Below are 15,227 nucleotides of genomic sequence, written 5' to 3'. Positions count from 1 at the left end.
TTGAATCAAAAAAAAAAGTATCTTCGGAAATCTAACACTCATTTGCTTCAGTTATAGACCATTAGAACTGATGGAGCTCTTCAGAGACACTGCCGCCAAAATCGTGGAAGAGGCGTACGAGTGTGTTTGGCAAATAGGTTACCTTACGGGAGCAATAAAACCAAAGTGACGCAGGTGGAGGGTGCCATCCTCCCCTCCTGGTCCTCTTTCAGAACAGTGGGTCTCAGAGTGTAATTCTCTGACCAGCAGAACTAGCAGCATGTGGGAACTTGTCAGAAATGCACATCCGAGGGCCCTACTCTGATCTACTGAATCAGCCTCTGGAGGGATGGGGCCCAGGAAACTGTTTTTTTTTTTCCAGACATTTTTGGGATTTATTATTTATTTTAATTTTGGCTGCATTGGTTCTTCCTTGTGGCGCACAGGCTCAGTTGCATGTGGGATCTTAATTCTCTGGCCAGGGATTGAACTTGCATCCCTTGCATTACAAGGCAGATTGTTAACCACTGGACCCCCAGGGAGGTCCCCAGGAAACCTTTTTTAACACCCTCTCCAGGTGGTATTTTTGTACATTTAAGTTTGAGAAACACGGCCCTGGAGAGTGCTCAATCAGAAAACTGATGAAACCTGCAAGCCTAGAAATTTTCAAACCTCGCCATGTACTTTTGAGAAAGCATCTGAGCGAGAAGTGAAAGCTAGGAGGCAGACTGGATGAGAAGGACGGTGGTGGGTCTGCAGGAACCCAGCTTGGGCTGAGCTACCTAATGAAACTAGCCTCTGTGTGATCCAAAGTTATTTTTGGAATTCAATTGATAGCTTCGCGATTTGTAGAAATCTGGTTAGTGAACAACAACAACAACAAAAGCTGGCCGCGTTGCTCATCAGCTCTGCTTTCTTTCAACCCGCAGAGCAATAATGGAGCACAAGGAGCTGCTGAAGGTGCCCTGGGACTGGCAAATAGGTAAGGGGTTTGCTCACCTGAGATGCTGTTTTTAGTAACCCAGGAAAATAACCTTTGGAGAGTGACTGGGGTGGTGGTGGGGCACTGACCAGGAAAGGACTTAGACTGCAAGGGACAAAAGAAAATGAAACCACCCTTGTCAGTTTGGGGACTCTCACCCACTAGAGGAGACTGAACTGTATGATTCATAATGTTTCTTAATTGAGCCTCTGCCAATTATCATCGTCAAGATGCCATTAGTGTAGACACAGACGTGTGTTTTTAGGTTAAGGACCAACCAGAAAGAAAAATGCCCCGAGATGCTGGGGGGACACAAATGACAGCAATTTGCTCTAGCTGAGAAACACAAAACTGATGAGATCATTAAAAAGTGACACTTTACTAAAGGAAAAAAGTACTGAACTTAACAAAAAGGTACAAAAGAAAGCAATGTAATGGGCATTCTGAACCCATAAAAACCTTTTCGGAAGGGAGCAGTTTGCTCAAAAGACATGGTTAATTGATCTCCAAATGGACTCAGTGGAAAATTCCAGACACACTTTGAGCTCCTTTACAGTCATCCAGGGCAGCTATGTGCCACTTGTTTCGAAAGTCACTTTTCTCTTAAAAAAAAAAAAAATTAGGACAAAGAGTTAAGATACTAGGTGATGCTCTGATAATGATCACTCAGCAAACTTTGGAAGGGAGTGACATTTCCCACCCTCAAATGTCAGGGAAGGAGCCCTGAAACCTCACCCCAGTGTCTGTAACGAGACACTTGGGTTCCAGCACTGAGCACGGAGGTTGGCTTATGGGGGTGCTTGGAAAATGTGTGCCCAATGAATGCAAATGGGAAGTGAAAATACAGGTGGTTTGCCACTCTGAAGCGTACTGTTCGAGCCATCCCAGCTTATATGCACTTTCATAGAACTAATGGTGATGGTGGTGGTGGTTTAGTTGCTAAGTCATGTCTGACTCTTATGACCCCATGGACTGTAGTCCTCCAGGCTCCTCTGTCCATGGTGATTCTCCAGGCAAGAATACTGGAGTGGGTTGCCATTTCCGTCTCCAGGGGATCTTCCCGACCCAGGAATACGAACTCAGGTCTCCTGCATTGCAGGCAGATCCTTTACCGACTGAGCTACAAGGGAATGGCTCCTGTCAAATTCTGCTTCTCTGAACAAGAACAGAGACATAAAGTTCCCTGCACCATTTACCTGCCTCTGACCCTGAAGCTTCCAGGGTTGACTTGCTGCTGACAGATTCCCTCTGAAGACACAGCAGGCACTTCAGAACTATGCCCCACTCCCCTGGGGGTCTCTCTAGTGACTTCAAGGGCTCCCCAGCCCTTGTGTCTGTCACAGTCCGGCCGTTTAATTTCTCTCGAGTTTTGCTGTAAAAAGACACAATTAAATGAAAGTCAATAAAGAGAAGGGATTGTAGGGAGGAGAGGAAGGCGGCTGAGAAGGGAAGCCAGCTGCAGGTTACAGCCTCGTGGCCTCTGTGAGTCTCAGAGCCAGAGTGTTAGCTGTGCTTGGTAACATTTCACATGCAGTGGTCCATGAGTATAAATTAATTTTATATTAATAGTAGTAGCACTAATAAAAAATAATTTGTCCTCCAATTATGCAGATGCCACGTGCATGTCCACCAAGGCTCTGTTATAATTCAGTGTTAGTTAAATGTGTCATCAGAGCACATTGAGCTCTCGTATTGCCATGAAACTGTCAGTTCCCTGTGGTCCAAGATGATGAAGGGCCGTGTAGAAGGAACACATTATAAAGCCATTTGTTTCATTTTCCTGATTGGAAATGAGTCTCAAATGGTCTAGAAAAGGAACCAAACGTTCATCTTTTCTTTCTGAAGCACGGATAAGGGTCATCTTTGTCCTCCTACCTCATCCCGACCTACTACGAGCTTCTAGTGCTTAGTTCAGTTCTAGGCACATAAAATTTAACGAACAAGTGATTTTTAAATGAGCGAATGAATGAATGGCAAGCCAAGGAGACGGGCTTGTCGTGCTGTCTCTCAGCTTACAAAAATGTAGACAAAAGGGAAAACAGTGGAAACAGGGCACGGGGCTTCGGCTTGGCTTTCACTTTTCTTTCTGGGAAACCAGGAGATGGCATAGCAGCTACTTCAACTCATGGGCCCTGGAGGCAGAGAGATACCCAGGGGGATGGACTTCCCATCAAGGCCTACCCACATGCCGTAGGAAGTCACCCTAGAGTGCCAAGCTCTGATCAGTATGCCTCAGTTGACAGACCAAGATCCAAGACTCTCTTTATCTCTGACCAGTGATCCCATCACAGTCTCTTGCACAGCTCCTATGGTTGCCATGTTACCAAAGTAAAAGCATTTTTTGTTCTATGGATCAAATGGGGTAATAAACATGTTTTATATTTTCTGGATTCGGAAAGCATTTTTTAACAGCTTCTGATATTTTGTCATAACATTGACCAATTGCAAGATACAAAGAGTAATTAAAAGCACGAAGATAACAGTCTTTGATGCTGTTTGTTTTTATTTCCTTATTTTACTCTACTGAACAGAAAGAATGGGGCTGGTTATGTAATCATGAAACTAAAGTGAAATGTAGGACTTTATAGAGCTAACATGGTCTCCAGTGGAGCAGGTGTATGCAAAATCTAATAATTAGCTTAAGCATTCCCTTTATCCCATTTGCCATTGTGTTGAAGGACAAGTGTTAGCTGATGTGCAAGTCCACTGTCAAAGGAAGGGAACGCGAGAGGTGGGTCACCCAGAAGCGATTTGTGGCGTGCTGGTGGTGGTGGTGCTTTAGCTGCTAAGTCATGTCTGACTCTTGCGACCCCATGGACTGTAGCCTGCCCGGCTCCTCTGTCCATGGGATTCTCCAGGCAACAATACTGGAGTGGGTTGTCATTTCCTTCTCCAGGGGATCTTCCAGACCCAGGAATTGAACCTAAGTCTCCTGCACTGCAGGCAGATTCCTGCATTGCAGGCAGATTCTTTACCGACTGAGCTACAAGGGAAGCCCCTGGGGCTTCACTTTTCTTGCCATGAGCGAAGATTGCTTTGGTTTTGATTTTGTCCTGGAGGCCAGAAGAGGTTTGACCTTTCCCTGAAGATGCAGTGATGGGACCACAAAGCAGAAAAAATCCTTAAATATCATTAAGAATAGTAGAGCCTTTCTTTTTGCTGATGCTGAACTGGAGGCTGGGGAACTAAGGCTGCTTCACTGGGCTCTTGGCTGCCTGTGGTGGGACTAATTGCACCCTCTGAGCCAGCCCTGCAGCCTGGCACCTTAGTACATATGTCCTGATATCATCTTACCTCACCTTTATTTTTAAGAATTAAAAATATTTTAAAAAATCTAGTCTAGTCAAAGGAAAGTGAAAGAATACCAGTGGGATCCCAAAGAAAATGATGAGATAAAATATATGCAGCAAACACAGACATATACTATATAGATGTATATACAATATCCATTACAAATAAACACATATATCCCATATCACATGATATATCATGCATAACAATGCATTCTGTATGTATCCCATATGAAATGAGATGCTCATTACAGTCAAATAAATAGAATGCTTCATCCAAGTCCTATTTCTCTTCACAATAATTAAACAATTCATAATAATTAAACAATATAGGTTAGTGGTATGCACTCAGAATTTAAAGTCAGGCAGCCTGAGTGACCTGAAGGTGAGCTTGTCTTTTGCCTATCTACTCACAGATTTGTTTCTTACCCTTACTCTGCTCTGCACTGCAGAGACTGACCCATGCAAACAGTGCCTCCCAGGCTGGCATGTTAATTGACTTCTGCTAGATTGGCCAGTCAGAGAAGGCAATGGCACCCCACTCCAGTACTCTTGTCTGGAAAATCCCATGGACAGAGGAGCCTGGTGGGCTGCAGTCCATGGGGTCGCTAAGAGTCGGACGTGACTGAGTGACTTCACTTTCACTTTTCACTTTCATGCATTGGAGAAGGAAATGGCAACCCACTCCAGTGTTCTTGCCTGGAGAATCCTAGGGACATGGGAGCCTGGTAGGATGCTGTCTTTGGGGTCACACAGAGTCAGACACGACTGAAGTGACTTAGCAGCAGCAGCAGACTGGCCACTGGGAGGCAGAAGAAGGAGATTGGAGGAGAGAAAGCAAGAGACCAGGATATGTCTCCCTGTTTCAGGTCAAGTTTCTAGAAGTGGCCGAGTGTCTTCTGATTACACCTTTGCTGGGCCTCCCTGACTTCTGACCTCTGATAACATGGCCTTCTCCCTGGACCTCTCTGGCCTCAGGGATATGAATAATTTACTGCCATTGCTAATGTCTGGGTTGTCTGACCATCCATCTTTCCCCATTGCCCATTCAAACTCCTTTATAACTTGCACCCCATATTGTATTTCTTCTGTTGAACCTGCTGTGGACTGTGTTTATTAACCAATACACTCAATGAGCCTATTGCCTCATGTGTGTAAAGAGGGTAACAATAGCAATAGTGTTATACTGTTGTGGAGATTAATGTACATAAAGTACGTGACACATAACAAGTACTTAGTCAGTCTTAGCTGATGGTATTCTTCCTAGTTTCTCTGGCTTAAATCTCTTTAGCATATGAGGACACGAGTTACCAAATCCTGTCTTTAGTGAGAGAGAAAACATTTCCAAAAAGAAACGATCATACATATACTTTGCCTGAAAAGGTAGTTATTGTACCCACCATGTGTTTATCAGTCAAAAGTAATTCAGTTTGTTTGATCATGTCGATCGAGTGCTTGAAAAATCCCATAAGGACAGCAAGTTGGGCCTTTGGATGCATCGCTAATGTCCATTAGCTAGTTAATTTTTTATCTGAGAGCAAAAAAGCAGCACACTGCAGCAACACAACATGCCCACTCTCAATCTTGTGTTAATTTGGCTGACTGGATATCCATACACAGAACCGATGGTTGACCCAGCAAAGTGATTAAATGTGATGGTGTTTGTATTTTACTCCCATCCCCCTAAATTTAATTTCTGCATTTTTAAAGAATAAGTTTAGGATGTTTAAGTATTTACGCTTGGAAAATCTCAAAGTAGCCTGATGAGTAGAGTGAACTCTGCTATGTGTCTGTTTTCCTCCACTCCTTGGCTCATCAGTTTGCTTGGAAAGACACTCTTCTCTCTGAGCTACCAATTATAAATCCACTCCCTACCAGACAAATCTTTTTGGATGATGCACAAGCATCTCAAACTTAACATGTTCAAAATGGAGCTTTTTATTTCCCCTGAAAACCTGGTCCTCCTCCTCAGTTCTCTGCAACTCAGTAAATGGTGTCATAATTCAGTGTCAGTTTCTAATTAGCCAGAATCCACATGAACCCATTGTAGGTCAGTTCGTAAAGAACTGCACTGCTACAGTGCAGGAGACCCAGGCTCGACTCCCAGGTTGAGAAGATCCCCTGGAGAAGGAAATGGCAACCCACTCCAGTTATTCTTGCCTGGAGAATCCCATGGACAGAGGAGCCTGTCAGGCTACAGTCCACGGGGTCGCAAGAGTCGGACACCAACTTAGTGACCAAACCACCACCACCAGATGAACCCATGGGTATCTCTGATGCTGTCCTTTTTCTCACTACTTACATCCAGTCTGGACCACCAGGAAAGTCTTGGGAGAACACAAGTGGTTCTGAACAACTATTCTGAAAGGTTGTAAAATTGAGTAGAAAGATTTTAGGCTACCCCAGTGGCTCAGCGGTGAAGAGTTGCCTGCAAGACTTTGCAATGCAATGCAGAAGACTTGGGTTCAATCTCTGGATCAGGAAGATCCCTTGGAGTAGGAAATGGCAACCCATGCCAGTATTCTTGCTGGGAAATCCCATGGATAGAGGAGCCTGGCAGGCTGTGGGGTCACAAAACAGTCACAACTTAGCAACTAAACAGCAACAACAACACATCCAGTCTACCAGCAGGGCATGTTGAACCTTCATAAACCGGCCACTTCCCTTCATGTCCACTGCCACTCCGAGCAAAAGCCACCAGCATCTCTTGCCTGGACTGAGACCCTGTACTCCTCACTGGTTTCCTCTGAACTTCTCTCCTTCAGTCCCTTCTCCATGCATATCTAAAGCCATCTTTTAGAAAGGTAGATCAGACTACAAGTTAGCCTTCTGCTACAGATTCCTCAGTGGCTTCCCATTACACCTAGAACAAGATGTTGACTTCCTTCCAAGACCTACAAGGCCCCACATAGTCCACCCCTGCCTAACTTTCCAGTCTCCTGTCTTATCACTGCCTCGGTCTGCTCATCCTGCTCAGGTACTCTGGCCTCCTGCAGCTCCTGTAAACCATTAAGGTCTTTTCATTTGTAGGTCTCCCTGCCTAAATTACTTTTCCCCTGGCCATCTCCTTCTAGTCCTTCAGCATTTAAGGTCAATGCTGCTTCCACCTTTCCAAAAGCACTACCCCTGTAAGTCCCCATAAGCAGCCCTTTTCTTGCTTCCTAGCATAACATCAGTTCTAAGTTTCTTGTCTATCCTTGTTTCCATTGCATGCTAGCCCATAGCAGAGTTCCCAGAACACAGTAGGTACGCCGTGAATACATGGTTGAATGATTGAACATACATCATCAGATCTCACATGTGAGAGTTCACAGTATATCAACACTAGTCAGGTGATGGGAGGGTAGGATTGTTGAACTTCCTAACCCAGTCGTGTATAATGTAAATTTTAAAAAGTGGTGGGGGAGGGCCTGGTTCCTGGACTATATTTTAATCAAGTTTGATTACTTTTAGTTGATTAATTTAAGGGTATATCTTATCCCTGGTCTAGTCTGTTCATCTCAGATTCCTTAAAGGAATACTGAATTAATTTTTATGTCTTTTCATGTATTAATAATAGGTTATTTAATATTGCCTTTTTAGTAACTTGTTTAAAAGGAAAATGAATTATAAATAGCATGAAACCCAAGTACAGGAAAACTGACCAATTTAGGGAATTAAAACTTCAGACAGAGAGTCAAAAGCCATCTGACGACTGTGACAGAATTTCCACAAGAGGACTTGTATAATTTACTGAACAATTAATAGAAAAGTGATTATTCTAGTTTCCTCTGAGGGCATTTCCACCACACTAGAGGGGGCTGTTGTACTGAGTTTGCTTACTTAATATTTTTATATGGATGGGACATGGCTATCCTTAAACTTAATATCAGAAACATGTAGAATAATAATTTGTGACCTTAAATACTTTCCATATGGGAAAACCAAATTTCTCTTTGGAGGGATCCCTGTTCTTCATGGTCAAAGGGACTGGGTATTCAGTACCTCCCAAATCTTCCAAAATTCACAGGATTCAAAGAAAGTGATCTGCCTATAGCCTAAACCAGACATGTCATCAAGGTTCCCTTGGATAGGTTGTATCTTTTATTTAATATTATATAAAAATGCCCAAAGATCCACTGAGTTGTAATACTTGTGCTTATTCTATGCTTTATTCTTTTAAGGTAGAGAAATAAGCATAATTTTTCCACATTTGTGTTGTATCAACATCGAGGAAATGATGAACCAAACCCTAGATTAAGGCATAATCTGTTTTGGACTGAACAAAATTATGTACTTATGGGGTTAGTATTAACAATTGTGTATTGAGTTATAATTAGAGCGAGAGAGAGAATTTCAGAGTTTGAGGGACTAATCGTGTAGCAAAAGGACATTTTTTTTCATCTTTCTGTTTTGCAAAACTTAATTATTTGATGATCTGCAATTTACTGATTTATAAAAGAGCAGAGCCTATGTGTGAGAGCCCACATATGCTAGGGAAAGTGATGGTGGAATCGGACTCTGGTTTCAGGAGTAGTGCTAAGCAGGATTCAGAAATCTGGAAGAAACTGACAGCTCATGTGAAGTGATCTATCCAAGGTCACACAGTTAGGACTTTAGTTCAGTACTGTGACTTAGTCCACATCTCTTTGACATGTAAGCGCTTTCATTTTAAGGATTAGGCAGTTATTCACTGTTGTGAGCAATGCATGGTACCAAGTAGTTTTGTTCCTATGTTGCAAATAAAGAAGAAGTGAAAAAGTTTTAAAAGACATGGGTACAAGGAAGTAATTACAGCACAACCAGAAATAAAATTTAGAAGCCTTGACGCTATTTCTGATCGTAGCCACTCTCCTTCACGGCAGAGGGGAAACATCAGATGTGTGTGAGAAGCATATAGTTCTTGTTCCACATGCACGTTTTCACTTCCTATTTTATGTTTTAGCTATGTATTACCCAATAGAAAACATCAGCTGATAGAGTGAAAGAAAAACTCCTGTGTGAGAGTGAGATGGAGGGGGGTGCTGTTCCCCTCCCTTCACCCACTGTGGCTCCCCCGAGGCCCCGGAGGAGGCTGTGATGTCACCTGTCTTTCCTCTCCCTCCAGGACTGCTCTACGTCGGCTTTAGTGCCTGCATGTTTGGTCTCTACAGCTTCATGCCCGTGGTCATAAGGAAAACCAGCGCCACGTCGGTCAACCTCTCCCTGCTCACCGCAGACCTGTACAGCTTGTTCTGCGGGTTGTTTCTCTTCCATTACAAGGTACGTTGAGTCACTGCTCCTGTCTGAAGATGATACTCTGTAGGAAAGAACACGTATAGGTAGGAATGCTCTGCAGTGGAATTGCCCTAATTCTGCAATTTTGCATCAAGAAGGATGGCACTTCTGTGTGCTGACCCCCATGACCTGGGTGTTTACATTCCAAGTGTCTCAGATGGAAAAGCAGCTGCCTGCAATGCAGGAGACCTGAGTTCCATCCCTGGGTTGGGAAGATCCCCTGGAGAAGGAAATGGCAACCTACTCCAGTATTCTTGCCTAGAGAATTCCACGGACAGAGGAACCTATTGGGCTAGTCTATGGGGTTGCAAACAGTTGGACACAAATGAGCAACTTTCATTCACATAAGACAGAGGCAACATTTTGTTATGAGAGACTAGTAACTATGACATTTGATAATGAAAGATAAGAAACAGCCATAGAGGGAAGGGCTTGCAAATAATGGGGGACATCGTTTTCTGACATCGTTCACCCCAGAAGCTTACTCCTTTTCCAACCTGAAGCTTGGAAGACATCCAGTTCCCAAACTATAACTGCCAAATGGATTCTGCCAAAGGCACCTGAGGAGTTTATTCTCTTTGGAGAAAAGACACAATTCCTGCAGTTTATATTTTGCATATATTTTCATAGTAAATATGAATGGAAAATGCTAATGCATTCAAAATAGTTTCTTTATTGAAAGACTAGGGTTTCAGTAAAGGAATGCAAAGAGATACTATGAAGCTGTTGCAGTTAATATATCAGCCCTAAAGGAAAGAAGAAATCATTTAGTCCAAAGATAGCACTCTCTTCAAGTGTAAGACTCTACCCGTATCCTCAACCAAGACAGGCATGACTGACTGGTTATGGTCCCCCGAGCTAGGCTATCAGATGCTGTCTTTTAAATGCTATACTAACTGATTCATTCACAACTGACTAGAACTGGTATATGAGAACAGACCCACTTGCCATTCCTTAACTAGTCCAATAATTAGTCAGTGGGGATTATGACAAGTGTGAAAATGGACAAGTATGGGATATCCAAGGGCTTCCCAGGTGGCGCTAGTTTTAAAGAACCTGCCTGCCAGTGCACGAGATGTAAGAAACTTGGGTTTGATCCCTGGGTTGGGAAGATCCCCTGGGGAAGAAAATGGCAACCCATTCCAATACTCTTACCTGAAGAATCCCATGGACAGAGGAGCCTGGTGGTCTACAATCCATCGGTTCACAAAGAGTAGGACTCGACTGAAGTGACTTAGCAAGCATGCATGGATATCCAACACATAAGACCAAACTAGGACAGACAAAAGGAAAGAAGAGGCAGAAGGAAAGAGGCATTGCTATGGCCACTTCTAGCCAAGTGCCTCATCAGTGTCATTATAATTAATATCATCTTCTCATGGGTTTGGCCAGCAGAGGGGGCATCTTAGTTGGCGGGGCATCTTCAATCAGTTCACACTGGGTTGGGAGGTTCCCAGAGAAGTGTTGAGCTGGAGCGAGTATATACTTGAGAGGTCTGGAGGCAAAGCAGCAGAAGCAAATCATCAGAAATATTACCGTGCTAAGGCAAATCATAGCCAAGAAACAGACCAGCAAGAGCAGACACAGATGGAAAGGAGGTCACCAACAAGGTTGGCAGCTGGGAGGACCAGAAGCAGATCTGGAAGAGGAGAGGCGGAGAAAGTGGCCGTGGCAGCAGATAGAAAAAGCTGAGTCTCTGCTCTACATGGAACCTTCTGCCCAGCCTTGAGGCAACAATGACAGCTTCAAGAAACTGTGTATTGTTGGATAGCATTGATACATTGTTGGTAATTCGTTTTCTCTGCATGGTGCGATCAGTGCGCCCTGGTCCTCATAAGGGTAAAAAGCAAAATCACAGCATGTTCCTCCCACTGCTCCCCACCACAGTGCTGGGAGGACTTCTTTCTCTCAGAATCACCCCCAAGCAACCCCCAAGCTGGGGTCTCACCAGCACAGCACAGTGGCTGCTGTTTTTCTTCTCTCCTCTACAACTAAGCATCCACATCTAATCCATTCCTCACCATGAGTTCCAATCTCAGCACTTCTTCCTGTAATCCTCTTTATAAACTCTTGAACTAGAAGAATCCCTTTCATCGTCCTTAAAGGAAGATGACTGAAGCAAACTGTTTTTATGCAGGACTGTGGTCAGCTCTTGGGCAGTCCAGATCCAGCTCAGCTCTCAGCATCCCTCATGGCAGTGCTCAGAAAGTCTGCTTTCACCAGGGGAAACTGCTAAAAATGCAGATTCCTGGTCCGTAGCCCCGGGGCCACAGAATCAGCATCTGGCAATCTTCCAGGGGAGTCTGCTGCCAGTGAGGCTGATGTTCTCTGAATGTGAGAACAAATTCCTGAAAGGGGTACCTGAATAGTGTTTGTGCCTGTTTGAGTCTGTCACTCCTCACACTTCACTTCATCTGGTTAGACTTGGGGCTCTCTACATAAACATCAGGAACTGAGAAGGCTGATGAACCAGGTAAATTCTAGTTCTTCCAAGTCCATCTTCTCCACTTACCATTTATGTTACTGCTAACTTAGGAGAAGTAACTCAGGGGAAGAAGTCATGTAGTACCTCTCATCATTCCATCAGAAGGGAACCTGTATTATCTGAAAATGATATTCCTAGATTCACCAATTTGGAGGAGTCAAAGAAGTTTTTTAATTCTTAAAATAATGCTTTGCACTATACACATGTATTTGGTTACAGTTTAACAGATAAATTCCCTTAAGGCAAAATTGGTTCAACACAATAGGTGTTTTCTCTTAAAATTCATTCCTGTTGTTTTTTTAAAAGTCAAACTTTCAAGACAAAGTTATAGATTCACAATTTTGAATCTGCAAGTTTTAAGAAATAATACAAGAATTCCCATTTACCCTTTATCTAGTTTCACTCATTGGTGACATCTTGCAAAACTGTGATATAGTATCAGGATATTAACACTGACCCAGTTAACAAACAGAACATTTCCATCCCCACAAGTGTCCTTATTGCTTTTTTATAACCATGCCTACTTAGTGCTCACTCATCTCATTAACACCTTGAAACCACTAATTTATTCTCCATTTCTCAAAATTTGTCACTTCGAGAGTGGCATGTAAATGGAATAATACAGTATGTAACCTTTGGAGATCGACTCTTTTCACAGCATAATTTTTCAGCGTAATCATCTGAAGATTCATCCAGATGTCTATACCAGTAGCTCATTCTATTTTATTGCTGAGTACTATTCCATGGCATGGTTATACCGAAGTTTATTTAACCACCAATTCAGTGAAAGACTGGGTTTTTTTCTGTTTGAGGCTATTACATATAAAGCTGCTGTGAACACTCATGTATAACTTCTTGTGTGAACAGTTTTCATTTCTCTGAAATAAACACCCAAGAATACAATTATGGGCCTATGGTTCTCCCACTCTGTGGCTATCTTTTCATTTTCTTGTTAGTGTCCTTGGAAGCACAAAAGTTTTTAATATTGATGAGTTCCAATTGATCTGTTATACCTTTAAGGGGCTTCCCACGTGGCGCTAGTGGGAAAGAACCCACCTGCCAATGCAGGAGACTTAAGAGATGCGGGTTCAATCCCTGGGTTGGGAAGATCCCCTGGAGGAGGGCATAGCAGCCCACTCCCAAGTATTCTTGCCTAGAGAATCCCATGGACAGAGGAGCCTGTTGGGCTACAGTCCATAGGGTCTCAAAGAGCCAGACACGACCGAAGCATCTTAGCACACATACACACGTACTTTAAAACCACGAAAGGAACCAGTTCAAGCCCACCATGGCCTTTGGGCCACCAAGTCTTCCCAGGTGGTTTCGGATACCACTCCTCTCCAGGGTTTAGTAATGACTGCCCGTTGCCTCACAGTGTCTGCCCTAAGGAGATGGTTGAAAGTCACAGTCTTAAGGAAGAGAAGATTCATTTCAGGTCAGGGTGTCTTTATTTAGAGTGTAGTGTTGAAGAGAGCTTAAAGTAGTACCCCTCAACCTTGATTACACATTGGAATCACCTGGAGAGGTTTTTAAATACTGATGTTTGGATCCCACTCATTGATTCTATATTTTGGCGGTTGGCAGTGCACCGTGGGCATTAGATTTTTTAAGACCCTCCCCAATTGAGATGGTTGGATGACATCACCAACTCCATGGACATGAGTTTGAGCGAACTCTGGGAGATAGTGAAGGACAGGAAAGTCTGGCGGTCTGCAGTCCATGGGTCACAAAGAGTTAGACATGACTGAGTGACTGAACAACAATTGATCTTGGTGTGTGACCAGAATTGAGAGTCACTTGTTCAGAATTACTGTATGTGGCTGCAAGCAGGTGGCACCAGGACCAGAGGGTGAAGGTTATAAGATTATAGTGAAACAGAAAGAGACCTTGTTAACAGTTAGTCATCTGAAAGTGGAATAAACTGTCTTGGGAGTTCCCCTCACTGGAGGAAGTGGGACAAGAATATGAGATGGGTGGGAGGGGGGTTCAGGATGGGGAACACATGTACGCCCATGGCTGATTCATGTCAATGAATGGCAAAACCCACCACAGTATTGTAAAGCAATTAGCCTCCAATTAAAAAAAAAAAAAGAATGTAAGATGGTTGCTGTGGAGGGGACTCATTCTTCAGTTCTGACGATTAACCTGTGACCTCTGGGATCTCATTTAGTTTTACTACAGTCTGCAGTTAAAGTTTATTCTTTCAGCTCATCATGATGTCTTTGAACAACCTCTGGTCCGGTCATAAATATCTACCAGTTGAGAGAGGAGGGCTTTTTGCTCACAGATGTTGCTTACCCAGGCAGAACTAAATAATTAAATGAAGCTCTCCTGCCCTACATTGATTATTTGCTTTTTTCTTGCTTTCCATTCTTGGAAAAAATCCATTCCCTTCCCCGCCCACCAGTCCACCGTCTGCAGCTTCTCTGTCTCTTGTGCTGACTGGGCAATAAAGTCTCACATCTCAAGAAAGCAAAGGACTTAATTCTGAATTAGGCTGTCTGCATGGTGTAGAGCTCTTTCAGACTCTAATTTTATGAGACTTTTGAGAAGTGGTCATGTTTCTCTTCTTTATTACACCAACACTATGGAATCCAGAACAGTAACTCCATAGCAATCCTTGGAAATTACAGGAGATGAGCTCTGCTGGACCTCAGAGATTCCCTAAAACCAAACCTAGGAAGAGATTCACATGGGAAGTTTTCAAGTTGATGGTGTCATAGCTTTTCAAGGTCAAAGCTTGACCAGTTATGAACTCTATCCCTTTATTTACTGAACACAAAAACACTTTTGAAATTGAAGGAGTATCCCTATGATGGCTATAACAAATTAGCATGTACTTAGTAGCTAAAAACAACATAGATTTATTAGCTTACAGTACTAGAGGTCAGAGACTTCCCTGGTGGCTCAGACAGTAAAGAATCTGCCTGCAGTGCAGGAGACCTACATTTGATCCCTAGATCGGGAAGATCCCCTGGAGAAGGGAATGGCAACCTACTCCAGTGTTCTTGCCTGGCGAATTCTACGGACAGAGGAGCCTGGCAGGTTACAGTCCATGTGGTCACAAAGAGCCGGACATGACTGAGCAACTAACAGTTTTACTTCAATGAATGTCAGAAGTCTCACTGGGTTGAAATCTAGAGTTAGCAGAGCTGTGTGGTTTCTGGAGACTCTAGGGGAGAATCTGTTTCCTTGTCCTTTCCAGCTTCTGGAGGTTACCTGCATTCCTTGGCTC

At 43.4% G+C, this 15,227-nt stretch overlaps 1 protein-coding gene across 3 annotated transcripts in view; it reads left to right on the top strand.

The window, feature by feature from the left end:
• SLC35F1 (solute carrier family 35 member F1) overlaps positions 1–15,227 on the top strand; it is a 467,864-nt gene that overhangs the window by 392,379 nt on the left and 60,258 nt on the right. For all 3 annotated transcript variants that reach the window (XM_088840587.1, XM_055433627.2, XM_055433628.2), the window contains exons 6-7: positions 909–961; positions 9,338–9,492. In XM_088840587.1, coding sequence (XP_088696713.1) covers positions 909–961; positions 9,338–9,492 — 208 coding nt within the window. The remainder of the gene's footprint in view (positions 1–908; positions 962–9,337; positions 9,493–15,227) is intronic.

This window comes from Moschus berezovskii, chromosome 10 (assembly GCF_049115385.1).
Source record: "Moschus berezovskii isolate FMDL1 chromosome 10, NW_MosBer_1.0, whole genome shotgun sequence".
In the NCBI taxonomy this organism is placed as follows: Eukaryota; Metazoa; Chordata; class Mammalia; order Artiodactyla; family Moschidae; genus Moschus; species Moschus berezovskii.
The sequence above is the reverse complement of the archived record's forward strand: the minus strand, read 5'-3'. Positions and strand labels throughout refer to the sequence as shown.